At 63.2% G+C, this 23,795-nt stretch overlaps 1 protein-coding gene across 18 annotated transcripts in view; it reads right to left on the bottom strand.

Annotated features, from left to right (window-relative positions):
• Window positions 1–1,692: 1,692 nt before the first annotated feature.
• RRBP1 (ribosome binding protein 1) overlaps window positions 1,693–23,795 on the bottom strand; it is a 58,979-nt gene continuing 36,876 nt past the window's right edge. For 17 of the 18 annotated variants that reach the window (XM_012533267.3, XM_049700133.1, XM_049700138.1 and 14 more), the window contains 20 exons: window positions 19,680–19,832; window positions 18,874–18,992; window positions 16,779–16,932; window positions 15,049–15,187; window positions 13,072–13,241; window positions 12,922–12,956; window positions 10,409–10,499; window positions 9,716–9,808; window positions 7,883–7,975; window positions 7,722–7,802; window positions 7,520–7,609; window positions 7,010–7,102; window positions 6,580–6,651; window positions 6,038–6,133; window positions 5,496–5,579; window positions 3,821–3,928; window positions 3,177–3,260; window positions 2,928–3,026; window positions 2,454–2,597; window positions 1,693–2,253 (listed from right to left, as the gene is read on the bottom strand). In XM_012533267.3, coding sequence (XP_012388721.2) covers window positions 2,212–2,253; window positions 2,454–2,597; window positions 2,928–3,026; window positions 3,177–3,260; window positions 3,821–3,928; window positions 5,496–5,579; window positions 6,038–6,133; window positions 6,580–6,651; window positions 7,010–7,102; window positions 7,520–7,609; window positions 7,722–7,802; window positions 7,883–7,975; window positions 9,716–9,808; window positions 10,409–10,499; window positions 12,922–12,956; window positions 13,072–13,241; window positions 15,049–15,187; window positions 16,779–16,932; window positions 18,874–18,992; window positions 19,680–19,832 — 2,040 coding nt within the window. In that variant the 3' untranslated portion in view covers window positions 1,693–2,211. The remainder of the gene's footprint in view (window positions 2,254–2,453; window positions 2,598–2,927; window positions 3,027–3,176; window positions 3,261–3,820; window positions 3,929–5,495; window positions 5,580–6,037; window positions 6,134–6,579; window positions 6,652–7,009; window positions 7,103–7,519; window positions 7,610–7,721; window positions 7,803–7,882; window positions 7,976–9,715; window positions 9,809–10,408; window positions 10,500–12,921; window positions 12,957–13,071; window positions 13,242–15,048; window positions 15,188–16,778; window positions 16,933–18,873; window positions 18,993–19,679; window positions 19,833–23,795) is intronic. The other variant, XM_049700136.1, reaches the window with a different exon arrangement.

Raw genomic sequence — 23,795 nt, 5'->3', positions numbered from 1 at the left:
GAGCCCAAAGGCAGCAGCTCGGCACCCCCAGGGTCTCCTGTGCCTTCTTTCCTGGAAGTGACCCATTCCTGTGCCTTCAGGGGGCATCTGCCTAGCGTCAGGGTCCTCAGTTCTGAAGCTGGTGTGGTGAGGGAGGGGAGCTTAGTGGAAACGCAGGCTCCTGGGCCCACGGTGGCCACTCGGATGCCAGAGACCTGGTTTGGGGCATGAGGCCGTCCTGTTTCCCACCAGAAAATGGCCCCAAACCCCTACCCTTGCGTGAAGGGCCCTGTGTGCCAGAGGGTGAGTCGTGAGCCGGGCGTGGGCTCCAGGCTCACAAACCTCCCCAGGTCTCCTGACCTTGGCTGGTGTTAGAGGCGGGCCTGAAGCCTGCCCAGCCTTTCACCAGGTGAGCCACTCTCACTTCTGCAGGGTTCTTTGCAGGGTGGGGGAGGTTCCTCTCCCACAGGCACTGAAAGATGTCACGTGAGAACTGAGCCTACGGGCAGGCCCGTGGCCAGCTCAGGTGTCATCAGTCACTTCCGCTCGGGCTCCTGGCCAGAACCTGTGTCCTGCGGCCCGCGGGCTCCCTCTCTTTAGCCCCCTGCAGAGTTCCAGGTGGGTATGACTGTCCCCCTCAGTGGCTCCCAGTGCCCTCCTGTCTAGACCACTTGACTTCATGACCTGGCTACACAGGGCCCTCCCAGACACTCACTCTGTGTGCACCACTGTCCCCTTGGCCTTGACCCCTCCTCCTCTGACAGTGCCTCTGTGCTGAACTCCAGCTTCTGCTCACATCTCTGGGGAACTATCCCAGAATTTCCAGCACCCTGATCCCAACAGAGTTGCAACATACAAGTGCCACACAGCAGGGCCAGGTGGCCCACGTACCAAGTGCCCCTGAAAGCCAGGCCCAGGTCTTGGCTGTGCAGACTGAAAGCACTGCCCGGCCTCTGGCAGTGGCTCGCATGGGGCCTTGGGCAGCACCCTGATCTTTCCCTCCCCAAGGTCCCGAGGCTGCTGTGACAACCACCCCAGAGAGGAGTCAAACCCCCCCCCCCCCCGCCCCACTGCGATGAATGGGATGCGGAGCTTCTCAAGCAGGTGGTGAGACCCCAGTACTCAGCTGCTTTCCCTGGGAGCACCACCCTCCCTTCCATCTGGCTGTACCTGTAGTCTAAGTTCAGCCTATCAGACCCCTCTCCCAGGATTATGGGTCCTGGAATTGAGCTGAAAGTACCAGCGAGACCCCCGCCCCCCGCCCCCGCCCCGCCAGGGTTGCTCTGATTCACCTTCTGTTCCTAGGTTGGTGCAACTGCTCCTGTCACCCTGCCTCTAAATCCTTTTTTTTTTGCTTGAGCTCCAGGTTCCTTACAAAGCCCCTGACACACCTCCTGACCACAGATTCTGTGGGCCCCTCAGAACACAGTGGGTGATCAAGTTCAGCTGCTTGCCCCCCCGCCCTGGGCCAGCCCTCCTGCGGCGTGGATGTTTGCCCAGGTCCGTGTTCATTTCTGGAACTCACTTCACATGACAGCCTAGGCTGCCCACAGCCCTGCTAGGGAACCGCCTCAGTTCCTCAGGGTGGAGCCCACAGGGCATCTGGCCACCAGGTATCACGGGCCCTGCTCCCTCATCCTGCCCGGTGGGTGCTAGGGCCCGGGTGGGGAAAGAGCGGGGGGGACCAGAAACCACACTCATTCTCTCCCAAAGTGCCGGGCGACACGCGGGTTTTAATGGCATCAACACCCAGGAGGTCACACGTCAGTTGTGGTGGCAACTTCTTCCAGGGGTGAGAACTGCTGCCTCGCTGGCTGTGACCCTACAGTCTGCGCTGCAGCCTTCAGGACTCACCACCTGGACCGCCCATCGCCCGACCGCCAACCCCACAAAAGACACAACAATTGCACTGACTGACTGACATACACACCCCAAGGTCCCGGCCCCCTAGCACACACCCAGGTCTGTCACACAGCTGCTGAGGGCTTTGGCGTCTGCTGGCCGGTGGTCCAGGGCCGGTCCTAGGGAATAGTGTTTATCGAATGTGACAAAGATTCTTTTACAAACTGGGGTCTGGAAGAGCTACTTCTGGTGCTAAGAGACTCTCGTCTCTATGGCTTCTCAGAGCTACCCAAGTTGGGCCCAGATAACGCTGTGTTGGTTTGTTTATTGGTCAGGAATGTGTAAGGCATTTTGGTAAGTTGAACAGTGACTTCTTTTTCCGCAGGAAGCTCAGACAGATGTTCCCTCCTTCAAGCTGCTGCTGCCGGCCTCCTGTGAACAGAGGGCGGGGGAGGGGCAGGCTGGGCCTAGGGGCCTCGTCCCTACACCACCCTACCTACCACCTTCCACCTTGAGAGGCCCCTGGGGCTGGAGGAGGCACCCGAGGGCTTGGCGGGGCAGAGGACAGCTTTCAGGCATCCCGGGGCGCCCAGCCCTGCCCAACCCCCGAGGGGATGGCCGGCGGCACTCACTGGTCTGTCCAGCTGCTCCTGCAGCTTCTTCACCGTGTCTTTCTCCTTTGCCAGCTGCTCCTGGGTCGTCTTCAAAAGCTCCTGTAGTTTGGTGGCAGCGCGTCCCAGGTCACTGGTTAATTTCTTCTCCTTTTCTAGTCTCTCCTGTGGGTCAGAGGGTTGAAGGGGATCAGCCTTCATGTGACGCACAGCAGGAAGGCCACCTGGCTGCGCACGTGGGGCCGAGGGTGTGAGGACGCGGCCTGCGGGTCACAGGGCTGTGCTTCAGGGTCGGGCACTGGTTGCTGAGCACCTGCCCTGTGGCCAGGGTGACGGAGGAGCTCAGCTTCAGTTCTACTCGATTTAAATCGTCACACTGGTGACGTCCAGCTGTGACACTGGACACTTAGGGATCCCCCCCGACCTCGCCAACCTCCAAATTAGGCTGGACGCTGCCCGAGGGGCCTCCGGGGGTGACAACGGGGAACCTTGTACCTTGAGCCGCGTGGCCTCCTCCGCCTCTGAGGACCCGAGGGCGCTGCTGCAGCGGAGCTTCTCCAACTCCCCCTGCAGACGACTCGACACGAGCTGAGCCTGGACAGAGCGGGGCAGCGGGTCAGGCCCCATGTGGACAGGAGGCGGGTGACGATGGCGCAGCGACACCCCCTGGGGTGGGACGCGGCTCAACCCCCTAGACCCACCGCCCTGACCCAGAGAAGCCCCGACGGCACGGGGCAGCCTGACCTCCTCGAACTCAGCTGTGAGCTTCTGCCGCTGCGTCTGCTCGTCCTCCAGGATGGCTTCCGTCCGCTCCAGCTGCATCTTCAGCTGCATGCAAACACCGCAAACATGCTCGGAACCTGGGGCAGACCCTCCTGGGTACCCAGGGCTCTGGGCAGCCTGACACCTGCGGCCACATCTTCTGGCTGTGCCCAGGGCCCCCTCGACCCTGCCCTGCCTGGGACAAGCGAGCGGGGAGGCCTGTGTGCCTGAAGCCCCCCTGGGGGAGGCAGGGCCCCGACCCCTGGGAACGGAAGCTGGTATGGCTGAGAAGAGACGCAGACGCAGCCCCTCTGCTGAGACCCCAGGACAGAGGAGCCTAGGCACCGCACGAGCCCTGGCGGCCTTCCCACCCCAGCGAGGCTCTGGGCGGCTGCCGCCCAGATCAGGGGTCTGGATGGCAAGGGCCCCACCAGTGATGCCCCAGCCCCCCGCCCCCCTCCCACTCTGGCGTCCTGAGGAGTCGGGCATCTGGGCAGTGGGGCCAGGAGCTGCGAGTGGCCGGAGTTTAGCCAGAGCAGAGGCTGCCGTCCCTGCCCTCCAGCTGGGTGGAAGGGCCCACACGGCGGTCAGTGATGGACACCTGGGGACGGGCTCACCACCCTAACCTCGATGGGGTCCTGCTCTGCTGAGGGGGCCTCTGGGGGGGCAGCCGGGGACCCGGCTACGTCACCATCCTCTACGTGGCTCTTCATCTCACTCAACTGCTGCCTGACCTGGAACAGGGAGGGTGGGTTTGTGCCTGACATAGCTGGATGCACCCCGCAGGAGGACGGCAGATGCTCTCAGCAGCCAAAGCCCACGGGGGACCTGCTCTGACAACTGTGGCCTGTGTTGGCTCCCGTGCAGGTTCCCTGGGGCAGGAGAGCCAGCGCCACGAGCCCTCACCCGAGCCAAACTGTGGCCGAGGGGCCCGCAAGGGGCCCGGGCTGACCCCACATGCACTCTGTGGCAAGGCCAGCGGCACAGAGACCCCCACGCCGGGAGCCAGGTGACCCCCGAAGGATGTGGTATGCGCGGGGCTACGGAATCTGAAGAACGGCAGGCGGCCGGTGGGCTCGGCGCAGACACTGCCGCCTGCCTCCCGCTACCCTCCTGGGTGCGGTCCCCCGTCAGGGCCTTTTGTGGGGTCCCCGACAAGCTGACACTCTTACCTCATAAGGTTCCCTCACCCCTGAGCTCCACTGCTGGGGGGCCTAAGCCCCAGACCTCTGAACCTCAAGTCTGAAGGGGCAGCAGTGTCACCCACAAAGCTTGGGTGAAGGTTCCCAGCGGGGATCTGGGGGGGGCCCTGACAGAGCTGCCCCATGAGGGGCGCCCCAAGTGTGTGGGGCTTCACCCTCCAGGTCCTTTCCTCCTGCCAACAGCCCCAAAAGTCAACACCAGACCACAGAGGCCAGTGACGAGGAGAAACTCGGGGCGTGTCCTCTGCATGTGGCCCAGGCCTGGCTTGGACATGGCTTTGGAGAATGGCCCTCAGACTCGGCACCTGCCCTCGGGGGCGATGGTCCCCGGTCAGGCCCGAACGACCAGAGGGGGCACCCGGGGAGCCAGAGCGTGCACCCAGCGAGGGGGCTGCTCAGTGGGTGCTGCTTTGGGAACGCCAGCCCCCCGGACCAGACCTGGGGTCTCCTCGCAGAAAGCCAGACACGTACGTTTTTCACACACACACACACAGCGCCCCGCGCCCGCTCCCCCCACCCCCCCACGCCGGTGGCTCAGTGTTAACAGCCAACTCATGATTTAATGAAAGACCGTGCAGATCACACGGACTGTGTCTGGCCTCACGGGCTGGTACTGGAACCAGTGGGCCGCCCCCCAGCCGCTACAAGGCCAGGCTGACCTGGCCAAGGAGCGCGGACCAGAGTCACACATCAAGGCTGAAAACCGGAAGAACCAGAGGCCCCCGCGTGGCCGGGAGCCCTGCGCAGCTGCAGACAGGTCACCTGGTACCGCCCAGCGTGGAGCAGGCTGCCCTGCACACTGCAGATCTGACTGACCTGACCTGAGCCACTGCTGGGTGAGGAAGGACCCTAGTCCCACAAGAAGGACCCTAGTCCCACAGAAGGCCACGGGGCAGAAGGACCCCCCCCAGAGCTCCCAGCGCAGACCTGGAGCCCCGTGGTCCCGGCAGCCACAGGCCCAGTGTGCGGCGTGGAGCAAACGTGTGAGGGGCCGCCCACACCGGGGCCCAGCACAGACCGGCGCACGTCCCCTTTGACGGGACGCAGAAACACACACACCCAACCCCAGGGCACATGCCGGCCACACCAGTTCACTCACCAGTGCAAGCTCGTCGCTTTGTTTCTGGGCTTCACTCTTGGCTGCATCCAGCTGAGACTGAGATTCTAATAAAAGCTGCCTCAACTTGGACAGAAAACAGACCCGGGTGGTGGGAGAAAAGGAGAGAGAGCCAGTTCCAGTGAGTCAGCACCTCACACCCAACCAAGCACATCCACATACGCCACCCGGAGAGCCTGTGGGGCGTGGGGGAGGGGTGGGCGCAGGCCCCCAGGAGCTTCTGCTCTTTTTTGAAGACGAAGGAAGGATCGCCTTCAGTACGCGCTAGTCTCAGGCCTGCACAAACGTTTGTGGATTGTCTTTTGCAAAGCGAGGCCAGAAGTCGGAGATCGAACCAGGATCGGGGGTGCCAGGCTTGTGTTCTCTGCTCCCCGAATCAGAAAACACTCAGATTTAAATGCCTTCCCCGCAGAGATGGTGTCTCCACACCGGGTAGAGAGATCCTCTCGCTGCCAGGCTGACCTGGCTGCCCCCTGCCCTGGCCGCAGGGCCCCCACCAGGCCCACCTGCGCCGGGACACTCACCCCTGCCACCTCCGTGGCGTAGTTCTGGCACTCGGCGCTCGCGGCCGCCATGTGCTTCTCCAGCTCGGCCTCCAGATGTGATGTGTGCTCCCTCACCTGGACACAACACACATCAGGAGCCTCGAGCCGGCCAGTGGGAGGGCACGGGCCACGGGGACAGGGCGCTGGGGCCACCAGGCCCTGGGACAAGGGCTGAGAGGGGCCCCCGTGGCCTGATGGCTACGAGCCAACTGAGGCCATGCAGGGGGGTGCCCCCCAGGCCCAACACCTCCTGAAGACGCACCCTGGGGCCGCACGTGTTCTCAGACCTCAGCAGCTTTTAGGTTTACTTGCAAGGAGGGTGCGGAGTGCAGCAGGGCCACCCGGCAACCCTCCCACGGTTCATGAGGCCACGGCAGAAGCCATGGTGCACCGGGGCCCAGCCACCCCGAGGTCGTAACGGCTCATTAAGGACAAGCGGGGACGTGCGGTCGGGGAAGGAAAGCACGCTAGAGGAGCCTCTGTAGCAGGATGGCAGCCCTCCGGACGGCGCCCGCACGCACCTGATCGGCACTTTCAAGTTCCCCTTTCAGCTTCCCGACAGTCTCTTCGAGATGCTTCACTGTAACCCGCGACTACAAAGCAAGAAGGGGGAGCGCCGTCAAGCACGAGCCCCGGGGGTCCATCCTGGGATGCACCCCACCTCCCGGGAAGCCCTGTGGTGCCCCCGCCCCCCCCCACCCCCAGGTATGACCAGCACTCTCTTCCTTGGGGGTGGGGCTGGGGGGGGGGGTCTCCTTGAGACCGGGACTCAGCTGTCAGTCATTCCACAATGACACTGTTTGTGGCATCACCAAAACCCAGCAAACGTGACTCCCAAGTGACCCAGATAACCCCGTGGGCGTTTCCCCTGAATTGTATGGCATTCTGAGGGAGTGGAGTTTGGGTTCCGAGGGAAGGTGGGCCCTGGGGAGACTGGGGGCCGTGCGGTACCTTCTGGAGCTCCTCCTCCGTGGCGCTCACCCGGGCCTTCCACACCTGTTCCTCCTCCTCCACGCTCTTCTGCAGGGCTTTGAGCATGGCCTCCTGCGGGGACGGCACTGAGCAGGGCCTGGAGAGGCCCCCCCACACCCCCGTGGCTCCCCGTAACCCCCCGGCTCAAAGCCCAGAGCGGCGGCCGTGCGGGAGGAGGGGGTACAGTTCCGGAGGGGGGCCCCCGGCCGGTGTGCGAACAAGGTTGTCAGGTCTCTCGTCTCCGGTGGGTTTGCACCAGGTGGGCCTCAGCGGCCCAGGACGGGGAACCCAGGACTGGCCATCGCAGAGGGAAGCTGAGTGAGCATGGCCCCTGGAGTCGCAGGAAAGCGGATTCAAGCCGAACGCTGTCCTATCCCTTCCCATACTGTGCCCCAGACCTTCAACCTGAGCTCACCCCCTTCACCATTCAGCCAAAGAAACTGGGCCCAGAGAGGGGCAGTGACTCGCCCAAGGTCACAGAGGCCTCACCGTCTCGGCCAGGATGCTGCGGTACTGGTCACACTCGGCCTGAAGGCTGTTCTGCGTCTCCTCCGCCTCCCTCAGCTTGGCAGCCAGGTCCTGAGGGTGGAGGGCAGGACAGGGGCCTGCTGAGCCAAAATCCGATGGCCAGCTCCAGGTACCCTCCATCCCGCAGACAGGGCAGGGCGCGAGTGACAGTGGCCGTGCTCACCGAGGGCTCCGTGTGCGCTGGTGGCTGCTTCAGCAGCTCTGGGCCTTTCTCTTTGAGCTCCTGCAGCCAGTCGGCGTAATTCTGCGACAAAAATGTTCAAGGTCGGGCGGGATGTGCCCCCACCCGCACAGGGGTCCCCCGAGAGCTGCCTCCCCTCCTACCTGGTGGGTGGGGGCAGAGAGGCCCGGGAGCAGGGCCAGCAGGGCCTCCCTGGTCTGGGCCTCCGTCAGGCTGAGCTGCTTCTCCGACTCCTCCTGGGGGCGGGGCGGGAGAGCGGGAGGGTGGTCAGCCACGGAGCTTACGGCAGCCCCGGGGGTTTCACCCCAGGAACATGTCCCCAGCCCTTCAGGGGAGGGACAAGGATCGGAGGAGACCAATGGTGGCTCCGTGGGGCTGGCTGGGCGGGGGTGTGTCTAACCTTAGCAGTCAAGTTCCGGCCACCCCACCCCAGGCCTGGCCAACTTTAAACAAACTCAGCTCTAAAGAAGGGGGACGGCAGCACCCCCTACGGGACATGCAGGTTCGCGGACACCTCCCAGCAGACACTCAGGCTCAGGTCTTCTTTCTGAGCGTGTGCATATGGGGGGCAGGGAGCGCAGAGAAGAGGGGTGGCCACCAGGGTCAGGAGCTCCTGCAACCCTGTGGGCGGGAGGATCAGGGCTGCCACGTGCTGAGGGGATAAGGCAGGTCGGGGTCTCGGCTCTCCAACAGCTCCTGGGCCCCCTGCTGCAGCTGCGCTGGCCAGAGCCCCCTCCATCCTCCCTGATGCTCCCACTCAACGCAAGAAAAAGGAGCCCAAGAAAGCGGGAAGGAGCCATAAGTAAAGCCGAGAAGGACTGCACTGTCCCTGGGGACAGATAGCCTGTCCCCACACCCTGGGGGCAGGGGGGCGGTGCAGATTTCTGGCTGATAGTCCCATCTGGTCACCCGTCCCCAGCAGGCTGAGCCTGCTGCCTGCCCCTAAGGGCCCGAGGCCTGGAACGGCACTAGGAGCTCCCGGACTAGAGCCGGGAGTGAGGCTCTGTGTGTGACTTGGGGCCGGTGGCGGGGGGATGGATGGCCGGCAGATGGACGCCCAGCCTGACCACAGCACCACGTGCCTAGACTTGAGTCTCAGAAGCCGACCCTTCTCGCTCACCTGCTGATCCGTGGCCTGCTATGGGCCCCCGACCTCGTGACCACCATTCAGGTGCCCGGGTCATGGGATGCCAAGCAAGGGCTGAGGACCCAGAGGCCAGCTCCCTGTCTTCATCTGGCTGTGTGACCACAAACAAGTCAGGTGACACCTCTGGTCACAGCTTCTGCATTTGCCACAGAAAGGCCAGACAGGCGCCCAGGTCACTCCTGGGGAGTGTAAGTGTAAGCTCCCCAGCTCCGCCTCTCGGAGGCCTCATCTGACACAGCCTCAGGCTTCCTGGGAGGCTTGTGAAAGTTGCTGCAAAGCTCATGATAACAGGACAGTAATTCTGCGTTGCAGGGGGAGCAAAAGGGAGAGGGAGGGCAGGCCTGGCCAAAGCCAGTGGTGAGGCCCCGCCTGCTCATGCTGCAGCTGCAGACCATGTCCCGGCCAGGGCCCTGGACACTGACCCACCCGTGCTCCCCCGACCTGGGCCTGAGTGCTTGCTACTAAAGACTGTCCTTCCCCCAAAGCTCAATCACGGAGCCCCTGGGCCAGGACCGCAGGGGGCCTGAGAAAGCAGACAAACGTCAGGCGAGAAGAATTAACACGAGCGAAGTCCATGAACAGACCCAGCTTGGGGCCCCCATGGCCTCCGAGGGCAAAAGGCCCAGCTGAGAAGCAGGAGACAAGGGCTTGCCGCTCCCCGCATGTCGGGGAGAAATGCGCGGCGGGAGGGCAGGAGGGCGGGCAGGAATATGCAGCAGCCGGGCCCTGGGTGGACTTCTGAGATGCCCTGAGGCTGAGGCTGCCCTGCACGCAGTCTGTGTGGTCTGCTGAGCTACTAGACGGAGGCGATCCCGAGGCCGATGCTGACCTTGGCCTGGGTCAGGGACCGCAGCTTCTCCTCGCAGCCCCTCTCAGCCGAGGCCAGAGCCTCCATCGCCTTCCAGTTCTTCTCTCGAAGGTCCTGGGAGGAGAGGGGAGACGGTCAACAGCCAGGCTGGTGTCCGCCGGGCGGGCGAGCCCTCTCCGACCCGTCTCTGGACCTCACAGGCCACCCCGGGCAGCACTGGCGCCAGGCTGCTCTCGGGTGGCCGGGGCCTGCGGGCGCCTTTCAGGGAGACGCGTCTGCGGGCGGCGGGGATCTGCCAGCTCTTCAGTGGGAAGAGGGTCTGCCACCAAATGGGGCCGTGTGTGTGTGTGTGTGTGTGTGTGTGTGTGTGTGTCTTGGGTGTGTGTATCTTGGGTGTGTGTGTGTGTGTGTGTGTGTGTGTCTTGGGTGTGTGTGTGTGTGTGTGTGTGTGTCTTGGGTGTGTGTGTGTGTGTGTCTCGGGGGGGGGGGGTCCGGGGGGACGGCCCGGGTCGGAGGGACGCAGCCGAGGCTCCCATGCGCCCACCGCAGAGGAGGCGCCCTACAGCCCCCTCCTCACGCCAGGTGACCACATGACCAAGCCGACCCAGTGGGAGTCAGGACCCCCGAGCCCCACCACAGGGAGCAGCCGGACGGGACAAGGAGAGGCCCCGAGCCCCCTCCGCATCCACACGGCAGTGGCCCCTTGACACTCACGTTGTTCTTCACTTTTTGCTGCTCAACTGCCTCCTTGAGCTCCGTGGCCTCCTTCTCCAGACACCACACCTGCGACTCCAACTCCATGAGGCTGAGGGGGGATGGCGGCGTCACTGCCGGGCTCCGAGGGCCCGCGGCCGCCATAGGCCCTATCTCGGGGCCCCTTCCTCTGCCCCAGAACACCCGTGGGGCCTGGGGCTACGGTCAGTCCCCTCCCCAAGCCGGCACAGGCTTCAGGGGAGCCCCAGCAGCCACCATGGCCCCTCCCCTGAGGGCTGGGGGCCCAGAGGCCAGCGCTGTCCCACTTGGTGGCACTGGCTGCGGGGACGGCAGCGGTCAGAGCTGCCACAACGGCCAGTGCGCGGACGCGCCGCGGACAGTCAGGTTTCCAGATGCTCTTTCTTCTGGTAAACTGAGCCTGGTCCCACTCTGTCCCGCAGCACGCGTCGGCTGGCCCTTCCCTGCGGCCACAGCTGCCCTCGAGACTGGGCTGGGGCTCCTCGGAGGACGCCGGGGCCGGAGGCTCGGGTGGCACCGTGGCCGGCACACCCATCAACTGCATCCCTGCTCTCGGCGCTGGGACCGTCCTGTGTCCAAAACCTAACTCTGCTGAGACCCGAAGGCTCCCCCTCAGTCCTGCGCCTGGGCTCCAGGGAATCAGCCCAAGACGACCCCAGATGCATGCGGCTGGCAGGCCGGGGGGGCCATCTTTTCGCACTTCTCTCTGGACTCGAGGCCCTGCGGCTCCGTCCACCCCATCGCCCGGAAAGCGAGGGGTGGACGCTCTAGAACTGCTCTGGCTGCTCTGAGGAAGACGCTTCAAATGGACACTTAATACGTCACCTTCTGCGTTAAGATTTAGGACAGGGAAGCCCCGGGGTCGCACAAAAGCTGACATCCAGAAGCCGCCAACGCCGACTTGAAGCAACACAACAGGGCCCCTCTGGGAGCAGGAGGAAGCCCGTCTGAAGATGCCCCCGGGGGGGACACGTTCGTATTTCTCACCAGGGGCCGGCAGTACACCACGCTAAGGAGGTGCATGAGGACCAAATAACCTCAGCGAGGCTGTGTGCGCTGCCCGCTCTGACGCCCCCGAGCACCGTCTCATTTTCATTCTAAGTACCGTTTGCATGTGGCCTTGAAGACGGCTGTCGACTTCTTGGATGTTGGTTTCAGGCCACAGGACCTGACCCCACCCTCAAAGCTCCAGTGGGACCCCTCGCAGTTTCTCCTTAAGCCGCTGGCATTCTGCACCAGCGCTGGCTCCGCACACACCCCTGCAAGAGCACCCCCAAAGGCACGAGGCCCCGAGGAAGAAGGCACAGCAGGCCGGTGGCAAGGACACGCTGACAGTCACCCCCCTTGGTAGCTACGGCCCGAGTTCCAGAACATCTGGGGCCGGATCACTCATCCCCACCCCAGAACACGATGGCCTGGCCTAGACGCAACTTCCAGATAAACAGTCTGAGAAGGAAATTTTAAAAAACCCTAATTCTGCCAAACATCTACATGATGCAAGAAGCTAGAATCAACCCTGCTTGCAGCATGACTTAGGTAACTAGCAATTAGCTGTGCAGTCCAAGAAGCCGATCGTAAAATACAAGAAGCAAAACGCTTAACAAACACCTCTCTACCCCGGCAAGTGCCGTGAGAAACAGAGTTTGCGCAAAGCTTTCTGGGAAGCTGCACGGAGAGGGTTTCCTTCTGAGTCTCCAGCAAGATGCTTTGGGGCCGCCGTGAGGCCGGCTTCCTTCCCCAGCTCCCAAACCCGAGCCCAAGGCCACGGAACATGGGCCGTGGCCTGGGGAGGCGCTGGGGAGGGGACTCACTGGCAGCAGCAGCCGGAACAAGGGAGGTTGGTCAGTGGACGACCCAGGACATGACCGACCACCTGCATGCTTAACCCCACGTGGCTGCCCTGGGGACCCCCAGCCACGGCAGCCAGGGCCACCCCCCAAGCTCATGGACATCTGCTGAGGGACACATACCCAGCCCCCTGGCCTGAGAAGCCCACCAGATCTTAGCAACAGCAAACACACAGTCCAAGCAGGCCTGGGGCTGGGCCACTGAAGTCACCCGGCATCAACCCTGCGACCTGGTCAGCTGTGAACCGCACCGCATCCCAGATCTGTGCAAAAGCCCGGGCATCCTCCCGGGTTCTCCACTCTGGGCACGTAACCACTTTCCCGTTTGGGTTACAACTTCAGCTCCTAAATTCCCTCGCCCTGTGACGTGGAGAGAACACCCTGACCAGCCGGTCCTTCCCGGGGAGAGAAGGATGGATGGATGCATGGATGGACGGATGGACAGCGAGGCCCATCCCCCTGCCGAGGCGCAGCCACTCTCCCCACAGCCTCGCTCCTCGAAGCAGGAGCTCCCTGCAAGGTGCCCTCTTCCCTGCCCAGCCTGTCCTCGTCCTCGAGGTCACTGGAGGGATGGGGAAAGGCAGGGCGTTTCAGAGGGCTCCTCCCTGGGACCCCCGCACCCAGGCCACAGCCCCTGCCGCCTCTTACCGGGCCTGCTGCTGGTTGGCCTCCTCTCGGCTGGCCTGGAACGAGAGACAGAGCCCTGAGGTCACCACGAGACCACCTCGCATGACAGGTCATCAGGGCAGGGCCCCTGTGGGGTGGGTGGGGGCGCTCCCAGGAGGAGGTGCAGCTGACCTGGGCGTCCCGGGCCTGGCTCGCCTCCAGCAGGGCCTCGATGGAGCGGATCCTCTCCGTGAGCTGCGAGTTTTGCGCCTTGGCCTCGTCCAGCTGCCCGTGGACACTGCTCAGCTCCTCGCACCTGCTCCTCACCTCAGCCTCGGAGGACTGCAGCTTGCCGTGCAGCTCTGCGGGGAGGGAGGCCAGCGGGTTGCAGGGTGCGGGGAAGGCCAGCACAGGTGCCCCATGCTGCCCAGTGCACGCCTGCGGGCTTCCAGGCACTCCCCTGACCCCTGGGTGTCCTGTTAGCTGGTGGAGAAAGTCACAGCCTGGCTTCCTTCTCAAGGACTCACTAGGGTAGAACAGAACGCCCCCGGATCACTCAGGAAAAGATGGAAAACTGAATGGGCTCCTGTTGCAGTTTCTAAAACCTTACTCTCTGGGAGATGGGCTCACGTCACTGAGACCAGAGGCAGGGGGGCGCCTCAACGTGCCCTCCCTCGGTGACCTCCGCTAAGCCCCACCACGGCTCTGAAAGTCCTCCACGTGTGCCTGACTCCAAACGGCGGCCCGGCCCTGGTCTCCTCCCTGAGCCCTGGCTCAGACGCCGGCCACGTCCACACGCAGCTCTGCTCAGACCTCCTGGTCCCCTTGCTGTGGCTGTTCTGCTTTCCTGTGCCCCCGCCTCTCACTCACCTACCAGGCTTGTGGATCCAACATCCACTGCCTGCCGAATCCACCAGCGCCTCCGTGGCTGCCTGGGCCCAGCCCAGGTGCCTTTGGTCCGACGACTGCAAGGCCCCATCCCTGGTCCCCACCGGGAGCCGGAGCATCCAGAAGTGCAGATGGGATCCCGCCAGCCCTGCCCGTGCTCCCCGCCCCCTCAGCACTCCACACGGCCCCTGAACTCTTCAAAGGAGGGTGGCCCGGCCCTGCCCGTCTACCCCACACTAGCCACTGCCTTCTTCTCCAGTCTCGCTTGCTGACCTGCATCTGTTTCTTGTACAGGCCAAGTTCAAGTTCACTCCCATTCTCAGGGGCCCCTTCGCGGTTTCTGTGAGGCTGGCCTCTCCCCATCATCCAGACCTTGGGCTTAAACATCCCCTTCTCCCCAGAGAGGCCTCCCCTGACCACTCAAAGCCACACCCAGCCCATCACAGCAGGGGTCAGCAAACTAGGCCCTTGGGCCAACCCAGCCCACAACGTGTTCTTGAAAATAAAGCTTTCTTGGCACGCAGCCAGGTCTGTCTGTCTAGGGTGGCTTTTGCACTGTGGCAGCAGAGCTGAGCAGTTGTGACAAATACCATTTGGCCTACAAAGCCAGAAGCATTCACTGCCTAGCCCTTCACAGACACAGCCTGCCGTTTCTAGGGCCTGCTCTCGGTCACGCTGCCTACCTGAAGTCTGTCGACATGGGTCCATCTACTGTGCCCGTGTCTCCTGCCGGAACGCGGCCCCAAGCCCGCTGCTTCACTCCCGGCCAAGCCCCAGGCACCCACAGGAGTGCTCGGCCCCCAGCAGCGGCTCCAGAAGTACTGGTGAGCCCTCACGGGCACGGTCTGCCCTGCTTCTCTAGGGGCCCTTGGTGCCCTGGGTTTCGTCACCACCTCCCGTTTGAGAAGGTGACTTGTGAACACAGGGGGACCATAAACCCACCTTCCAAATCTGGCCTCCAGGCCTGACTGGGCTGGAAGGGAAGGCCGGCAGCAGCCCCAGGAGCATCACGGCTCCAGGTGGGCCCCACAGCAAGTGACGCCGAAGGGGCAGCATCTTCCACCTTGAGCCCGCCCCCGTATCCCACCCCACAGGCCACACCCCCACAGGCTCCATCCCACCCCCATATCCAGCCCCACAGGCCCCGCCCCCACATTCAGTCCTCCGCAGCCCAGGCCTGACCCCGAGCACCCCCGGCACGTCCCCTGACGGGTGGGGAGTCAGGGGTCCCAGCTGCCCTCGCCACCCCCACCACGGAGCCGGCCCCCACACCGCCCTCACCGGCCATCTGCTGCTGCTGCTCCCGGGCCTTCTCGGCATCCGCCCGGAGGCTGGCATGGCTGGTCTGCGAGCGGCACAGCTCCCGGCTGACCTCATCCAGGCGCTTCTGCAGGGCCTCCTCGCTCTCCTTGTGAGACGCCTGGGGGCCAGCAGAGGGAGGAGGGCTGGGAGGATGCGGCAGGAGGTGGGCCCTCAGCCAGCTCTGCCGTCTAGAGCTCCTCACACCCTGCCATCCTGTGCCGATGACTTATATAAGCCTCCTGGATTTCCAGGTCAGTTCACCTGCTAGAAAAGGCCAAGAGGCCACCCTGGACCCTGAAGAGCGGGCTCCTGGGGAAGAGGCCTCAGGTGAAGGCAGGACAGCCCCAGAAAGGCAAAGGCCCATTTTCACCTGAATGTGGCACAGGGAGAGGCTTCCTACAAGCTAAACGTCCGGCCTGAGCTGGAGATTTCCCCAGGGGGCCTGGGAAAGGGCATATGGTTGTTAGGCAGTTCTGGACAAGGCATCCGTGTGTGTCAGCCACCCCAAGACACAGGTACCACCACCACACCCACATTACAGGTGGGGAAACTGCACCTCTGAAATCCGGGCCTCACTATCAATACCACGGGGACTCTGTGACCTCAGAGAGAGGAGATGCTCGCGGCCTGGGAATTCCTGGCTACAGTGATGGTGACAACCCGGGCGCCAGAAGGCTCCAGCCCCGGAAGCCCCAGGGCCACCCGACAGCCTTCAGAACATAACCACCAGGCCCTCCCCAGGGGCTCTGATCTCACTGCTCAGGGTGGACCTACTTTACACCAAGTTATCCATCTCAGTTCCACCCAAACAATCCAAACTTTGTTTATCTGTGCCTGTTCTTAGGCACACACACAGCAGTCTTACAATTTCGTGTCTGTCGTTCTAGTCCCTTCCATAAAACAGCCCCACTGCCCCATACGCTACAGCCGAGAGCTTCAGTGACTGAGCAGAAACAGGTGCAAAGCTGTGTGGGTCTCCAGGGTTTCCTTGTCCTCCAGAGAAGTTACACGCACAGAGGTATGACAATTGCCCCACGCCCGGTCACCCTGCCCCGAAACAGGCCAGCTGGGGGACGCAGCACTCGTCGGGCCAATGAGCAGGGAGGCCCCGAGACTGAGGGGCCCACTGGTTGCTGCCCAGCACCTATGGGGCAGGGAGGGGACAGTCTTCCTCCCTCTGGACAACAGGCGTCCCCCTGGGAAAATACGAGCTTCCGGGCCACATCCAGAGGCTGAGAAGAAAGAACACCCACCGGGCCTTGAAGCCAGAGGCCGCGCCCGCCGGCCTGGCTGCGGCCGGAGCTGTGACACCACACGTGTGGCAAGTGTGGGACGCTGACTGCTCTGGGGCTGCCCTGGGGCTCAAACCCTGGCTGTGGGTGAACTGGCAGAGTTGCTGAACTTTGTGCATCCAATTTCCTTCTGGGTAAATTACAGATAATAACAGTATCTACCCCATAAGGTTGCAATGAGAATTACCTGAGTTAAGCTTGTAAACGTTCAGAACAACGCTTAGCACACAGAAAGCACCCACTCTATGCTGACCAGGTATCACTACTAACGAGGCCAAGGTCAAGGGTTCCAGCCCCAGCCCTGCCTGGGTCCACTGCAGTCACAGTCACAGCTGAGAAGGGAGGACCCAGGGAGGCCACGCGTAGAGCCTGGCGGGCAGGATTCACGGGCACCGAGGTGGCTGCCCCCGAACTCACCTGCAGCTGCAGGACCTGCTTCTCAAAGGCAGCCGCCTTGGCCTCCAGCGTCTTCCGCTGCTGCTCCTCCTGCCGTGCGGCCTCCGACTTCTCCACCAGCTCCTTGCTGACCTTGCCCAGCTCCTGCCGGAGCTTGGCCAGCTCTGCATTCTGCCTGCAAGACAGTCAGGAGGCCCCGCATGACGGACAGAAGAGGGCTCAAGTCAGCTCTCGCCAGCCCCGAGAGCCGCCCCGGGAGGTGGGACCGGAGGTCTGAGCCCTTCCTCCGGGGCACCTGCTCTTTCTGAAGTAGCTGCCCATCTTGGAGCCCCTCTGAGGCCCTCTATATAATCAGCCACGTGGGTGTGACGTGTTTTGTTGAAGATGCTGTTTTACAAACACGGTGGAGGGACCAGCAAAAGCCAAGGGCAAAATGTGCACTAAAGCAGCCCATGGAGCCCCTGACAGAAGTGGCTGATTCCTCACGGCTGGTCTGGGCCCAAATGAGCCCTGGGATGCTGCCCTGCAGGACCGGGGCCGGCGGCCCGCTCGAGTCCACACGCTGGATTCACTGGCCGACTGGACCACAGCCAGGCGGGGAAAGAGGCTGCAGCATCTTACACGAGACCCCTCAACGCTGCACAAGAGCTGGGTCTCAGGACCAGCGAGGAGGTTCAGGAGTGACGGAAGGAGATGTGACTGACAGCGGAAGGGGCAACTCCGGACCCGCCTTTCCCAGCATGAGGAGGTCGTCAGCGTGCAGCCTCCTTCACAGCACAAAAGACACCTCTTCACGGCAGGACTAACCGTCCAGCCAAGGGACAGTACCAGACCAGGTGAAGGCGACAGAAGAGACGGTCCACAGCCCTGAGAGGCAGGAAACCTGGCCAACACCAGCTCTGCCCTGCTGCCTGGGGAGGGGAGATGTGGGCCCCCCGTCTGCACGGGGGAGGCCGCCCCAAAGCCCTCTGCGGGGCCCTCAGTGCACGCTTTCCAGGGCCAAGATTCGAGGCCGGGGAGCCCACGCGAGGCTGGACTCCGGTACCAGGGATGGGGATGAGGGTGGGAGGCCAGCTGGGTGGCCCCTTGGGACCGACATGAAGCTCTGGGAGGGACGTGGGGACACCCGTCCCACACGGCAGAGTGTCCGCAAGCTGATGGAGTCAGCAGCCGCAACTCAGGGCCAGGCTTTAGAGCTGTCCCCAGGATGGAGCCAGTAGTGGACACTACATGAGAAGGAAGCCAGTGTCCCTCCGTCTCCACGGTCACCTTCTGCCATGACTGCTGAGGAAACCGCAGCCCCAGACCATCAACCTGCCAGCAGGTCAGGACGGAGATGAAGACAGGGACCCCTGAGAGAAGGGACCAGCGAGGAGGGTGGCCGTCAACCTCACTCCGAGTCAGCGGGGCCGCCAGGAAAAGCAGCCTTGTGAGCACAGGCTTTGCTCCCGGTGCCGCTTGTGGGCGACACTCTTCCCACCTGCCCTCCTGCTACGGGCGCCTGCTCTCTCTGCTCCCGTCAGCCTCCTCTGGGGGAGAGGGGATGGTCTGGGGATAACAAGCACCCCAGAAATCCCTACAGGACACCCCGGACGAGAGAAGGCAAAGAAACGGGAACCAAGAGAAAATGCAGTGGGGCTTCCTCCTGGCCAGCCTGCTGGGGTGGTGGTGCTGAAACCAGGGCCACAGAAGACCCTGCCCCCTTGGGAGTGGCCTCTGCCGGCTCACGGAGGCCTCCTGGCTTCAGCTCCTGAGCAGCAGACGTCCCCTCCTGCACAGGAGACCTGACCAGGGGGATTCAGGGCACTCAGGCCCACGGCAGGGCCCACACCACACCAGACCCTCATCTTGGATGGTCAGCCTGGCTCTGATACTCTGGGCCAGAAGCAGGGACACTGTGAAAATAGACATGAAAAAGTATCTGCTCTCCCAGCAAAGCCAGGACCTGAGGGGATCTGGTGACACGGATGCCGGGCATGGGCTGGAGCTCACTAGCCCTCCCAGGGCCTGACCACGCGAGAGGTCGCCGGCCACGTGTTGAAGGCTCACGGAGGGACCCTGCCCACTCCGGGCCCTCGGGGAGGTGCCAGGGTCCGGCCAGGGGCGCAGGGCTTACTTGCTCTCCACTTGGCTCGTGGCCTGGTTCAAGGCGTCCCTCAGGATGGAGTTTTCCTGCTGCAGGCGGGCCAGCTGCGTGTTGGGGCCATTCTCCAGCTGCTCCTGGAGCGTCCGGATCTGAAAGGTCATCCAAGGGGCATCAGAGGCCGCTCGGCCTGACAAAGAGAGCCACCTCGGAGCAAGGTTGGCAAGACCCCAGCCCGCAGACAAGAGCCCGGAGGGCTCCGCCTTCTCCCCCCGAGGTGGGGAGGCCCCCTCAGAACAGGGGCCGGAAAAGTGCAGAGCCGAGCACTCAGCCCAAAGCCCCAGATGGAGCTGGTGCGCTCTGCCCCGACCGAGGCTCTGAGACCCAGCAAAGGGCCACAAGCCACAGCCTACGGTTACCCCGAAGATGCCCGTTTCCTGCCCTCTGACCCCCTGTGGCGCGGCCCGCCGGAAGCGGAGTGCAGGGCTCTGACTGTGCAGGCCAGGGCTGGCCCGGCCCTCCGCTGGGGCTGTGCGGTTTTTTGGGCCTCTAGTTTTATGGCGTTCTCCCAACCTCGAGTGGAGGAGGTGGAGCCGGCATGACTCCAGGGTCATGGAGAGGCTGTGAATTTGACCCATGGGCCCCCAGGGAAAAGGATGGAGTGCTGACCACTTGGGACCAGAGTGCTTTCAGACAATGCTCTTTAAAATGTGCATACATCTTCCTGCTTATTAACGTTAAACACACACACCATCTGGCCAGGTGAAACAACCCTCCCCCAAACAAATGCGATGGTGAGGGCCCCGTCCGCGGGCATCCGTGCCCGCCCTGCTGCCCACCTTGCCCTGCAGCTGCTGCACCTCCTGCACATGCTCCCGGTAGCTGGCCTGCATGCGCGCCTGCACGGCCGTGATCTCCTGCTCCCGGGCCACCAGCTGCTTTTTCACTTTGGCCTCCCCGGCTGCTGCCTTGGCCTTTTCCGCTGCCAGCTCCTGGGAGAAAGCAGAGGGCAGAGAGGCTGGTGAGGCGGGCGGGGGCAGCTTATCAGATGAAACCAAGACCATCATGACCCGGAACATGACCTGGGGCCAGGAGGAGCCTGATTGCAGAGCCACAAGACCCCTGTCCTGAGCTCTCGGACAGACGGGAGCAGCCACAGCAGAGAACGAGCAGGGGATGAGGAGGGACCCCGGAATCCCTGCCGGCCTGACTGGCGGAGGGCTGGCCATCAGGCCTTGAACACAGTGGGCACCGTGGATACAGGCAGGAGCTGGGCAACGTGGCATCCTGTCCCTGGGCTCTCCAGGGGCACTGGCTGAACCCTGCTGGGATTACAACACCCTGGTTTGGCTCAGTGTCCGACAGCCAGGCCCCAGAACGCCCTCTTCTACTTGAGTATCTCTGTCAGGACTGACAAGGCAGCAAGCCCTGATGGCCGAGGGGTCAGCCCACTCCTAGAGGGCCTAGGTCCCCGTGGACAGCCACTCGGTCCACCGCCCTATCCCTGGAATGTCTGCTCCGGTCAGTGGCAGATGCCCACAATGAACACGGGACGCGGGGCCTGGGGACCCAGAGCCGCAGGCAGGGGCAGAGCGCAGGGTGGGAAGGGCTGGCCAAAGGACGGGGTCTCCATCATCGCAGAAGGAATGGCAGTGGACGGAAACAATGGGGGAGCAGGAAGTGATAGTGTGAGGAGGGACCCGTGCACCGGCCCCCTGGCGGAGGTGCTCTCTGTCGAGGGGGCCTCTAGCCAGACTGGGGCACAAGTCCCATGAGATTCAAGTCCCCTCCCCGTCCTGGGCAGTGGACCAGAGAAGCGGGAGAGCCTCCTCTTCTCCAGGCCGGGATGCTAGGGAGGTCTATCCCAAAGGGCCAGAGGGCCCCTCCCGTCTGAGATGGGACAGAACCGGAGGCCAGGGAAGGGCCGGGCTGAGCGGGTGGCCGCTGGGTGCCAGGGCAGCTCTGCATGCCTGGAGTTCCCTGGGACCATCCGGGACCCCTGGCCCCGCTCTTCAAAGAAATCCTCTTCCTGGCTGTGCCCAGGGCGAGGGCCCACAGGGGCAGAGGCCACTCGGACACGCATGTGTCTCGTTCCTTCAATCCTCTCAGTAAGGCGAGGCTCTCCATCTCTGGTTTGAAGCTGAGCTCACAGAGCCTCGGGGAGGACACGCTTTCGAAGGCCGAGAGCAGCCCTAAGCGACAGGATGGGCAGGAACCTGGGGCCTTGTGGGCCCACGAGGGTCCCAGAAGGGATGGTATGCGAGGTGCCCCTCCTCTGGCTGAGCTGGCCGCTCGGCGGGGATTCAGGGCTCCGGCAGGCTTCCTCTGACCCATGCCTGCCACCCTACCCCAAGCAGAACAGAGGCCCCTAAGTACACGGTCCAGCCCGATGAATAATCACGGCCACACAGAGGTGGCCCTCCGCCCACCATGCCAGATGCCCGGAGGCTGAGCATAGGTCTGGGGAAGGCCTTCCCCACCCTGAGCAGGCCTCAGGCAGGTCTGGGCATCCACCCGGCTCAGGGTGTAAGGATCCCAGTCTCCTGGGACAGGGTCCCAAGGCCACCAGGATTCAATGGGATTTCCCTTCCTTTTGCCCTGGGACTTTTTAAAGGCAAAGAAAGGCCAGATTTTCCTCAGGGCATCTGTTTCATCCTCCACAGCTTCTCTTTCCTCTAGGAGCTCAGAATCCCAGGACTCCTCCTGTCTGTCAAATTCTTAATTCAGTTGCAGTGGTCAGACTTATTTTCTTGAAAGGCACACCTGCTGCTGGGGGCCGGAGCCCCATTTCCTCTGACTGAGCTGAGAGGCACCGTCGCGACACCACCAGCCCAGAAACTCACTTGCTCCCCAGGCCGAGCGGGCCCTGCACCGTGAATCTCCCGAGGCGGCTGAGGCGTGGACTGGAGCAGCCCCGCCCTGAGAGTCTCCTTGTCCACGGAGGATTCAGAGCCCAGCCTCTCGGGCCCGCGTGAGGACAGGATGGGGTCCAGCCCAGAGTGTCACCTCGGGACAGAGGCCCCGGTGCCCAAGCAGATGGCAGCTGTAAAGAGTTTTCCAGAAGGACGGCTCTGGAGCCACGTGTGGTTCCTCAAATCCCTGAACACGTCCCCGAAGACGCTCAGAAACCAGGATGGAGGTCTCAGGACGCCCGAGCCCGTGAACTGGTGCCCGGAATGGTCTTTGAACCCAACTCTGTTGACTTCACCCACTTGCAAGGCGCCCACTTAACCTGGCAGACAGTCCACACGGCCTCTGTGTCCTTTAGCCACAGATCACAAGAAAAGGAATTCACCAAAACCCTCTTTTGCAACCATAAAAACTTCTGTACAAGGACAAAGAAATTGTGACGGGAACTAAACAAGAAACGCGGATCCTATCCACCCCCCAGCTCCTGGGATGATCAAGTTAGTCGGAACTTCTACATTCTCAGAAGTTTCTCATATAACTTCACTCAACGGTGCTAGGCTGGAAGACGTGGCACAGCAGTGGAATCCCCTCCGCTCTGCTTGAAACTCTCAACAGAGAAATGCAGGGACTCAGCATCCACGGACTCCAGGGCACAGAAGGACAGATGGCGATGCCTGGGCCTCAGTGGCCCCTGCCAGGCAAGGTGACCTCTGAGCTGAGACAGGAAAATGGGGGCCCCACCCTGGAGGGCTTCCTGAAGGAGGGGGCTCTTTCCAGTGAGCCAAGCGGTGAAGGGCACTCGAGGCTAATGCAGGAGCACCAGAGGCCCCGGGGAGGCAGTGAGGAGCAGGCGTGTCGGGGAGCAGACTCGGGTCTGAAGATTGGGAGCCACCTGCACTTGAAGAGGCGGCCCTCCCAGGGCCGCGTAAGCGCTGAGAGCCTGTGAAGACCCCCTGCGGCTCAGGGAGGAGGATGCCATGGGGGAGGCAGGGCCACAGCTGGACGCACTGTGAGATGTCTTGCCTCAGAGCCAAGGCCTGGAGCCCCAGGGGCTGCGCCTCTGTCTCATGGCAGGGAGACGGTGCCTGGGCAGGGCTGGAAATGCGTCTGGTCGGGGAGGGGGAGGGCGAGGGGGAGGGGGTCTGTGGGTCAGCTGCGCTAGGGTTTGGAAACTCAAGTAGCCGCCCCGGAGGGGAGCAGCAAGTGTCCTACACAGGCAGCAGCACCTAAGGGGCTTCCTGTTGCAGGGTGCACCCCCCACCCCACACCTGCTGTCCAGCCCGAGGTGGCCGGAGACCCCGGCAATGGCCACCATCCCCGTCAGAGGCTGCAGCTGCTCACTCACGACACGTCCAGCCCACCCTAATCTCGGGCCAGCACGAGGAACTGGCCGGGGAGCCACACAGCCACCAGCCACAAAAACAGTCACTCCCCTTTCCTCTCACGTGAGCTTTATTTTGGGGTCAACACATCTTCTCAGGTTGTCCAAAAAGAGGATACAGAAGAACAGCCCCCAGAACCACAGACTCCACAGTCGCTGCTGGCCGTGGGCCCTTGGGGCAGGAGGCCTGGGACTCACAGCCCACTTCCATGGGGCAGAGGCTCCTGGCCTGGGACGCGCCAGCAGCTGGGCGGAAAGGGAAGCGCAGTCGGCTCTTGGGAGAAGGGTGAGTGGCTCTGGCCGCCCTGCATCCAACCAGTAACCCGAGGCCGCGGGGGACACTCCCGAGAGAGAGGACGAAGGCCACCGGGCAGGAGGCTGCACTAGGGGAGGCCTCAGAGACCGGCCTTCCCGTTCCGCCTCCTGGGTGGAGCCTGACCAGGAGCGACCACGGCAAAGCCTCGTCTTCCGCTCCCGCTGCCCGTCCGTCCCCCACTGAACAAACCTTCCCGTTTGGCCTAGAGCCGCGGCCGTCGCTCAGGACGAACTCTGAGGCCTCGTGAGCGAGCGACGCAGGCGCCCAGCCATGTGGGATGTTCCGAGGCCCCAGCCGCCTCCCTGCGCCCGCTGTCCCGCGGAGGAAGCGGGGACAGGGCGAGGGCCA

Source organism: Orcinus orca, chromosome 16 (genome assembly GCF_937001465.1).
Source record: "Orcinus orca chromosome 16, mOrcOrc1.1, whole genome shotgun sequence".
In the NCBI taxonomy this organism is placed as follows: domain Eukaryota; kingdom Metazoa; phylum Chordata; class Mammalia; order Artiodactyla; family Delphinidae; genus Orcinus; species Orcinus orca.
The sequence above is the reverse complement of the archived record's forward strand: the minus strand, read 5'-3'. Positions and strand labels throughout refer to the sequence as shown.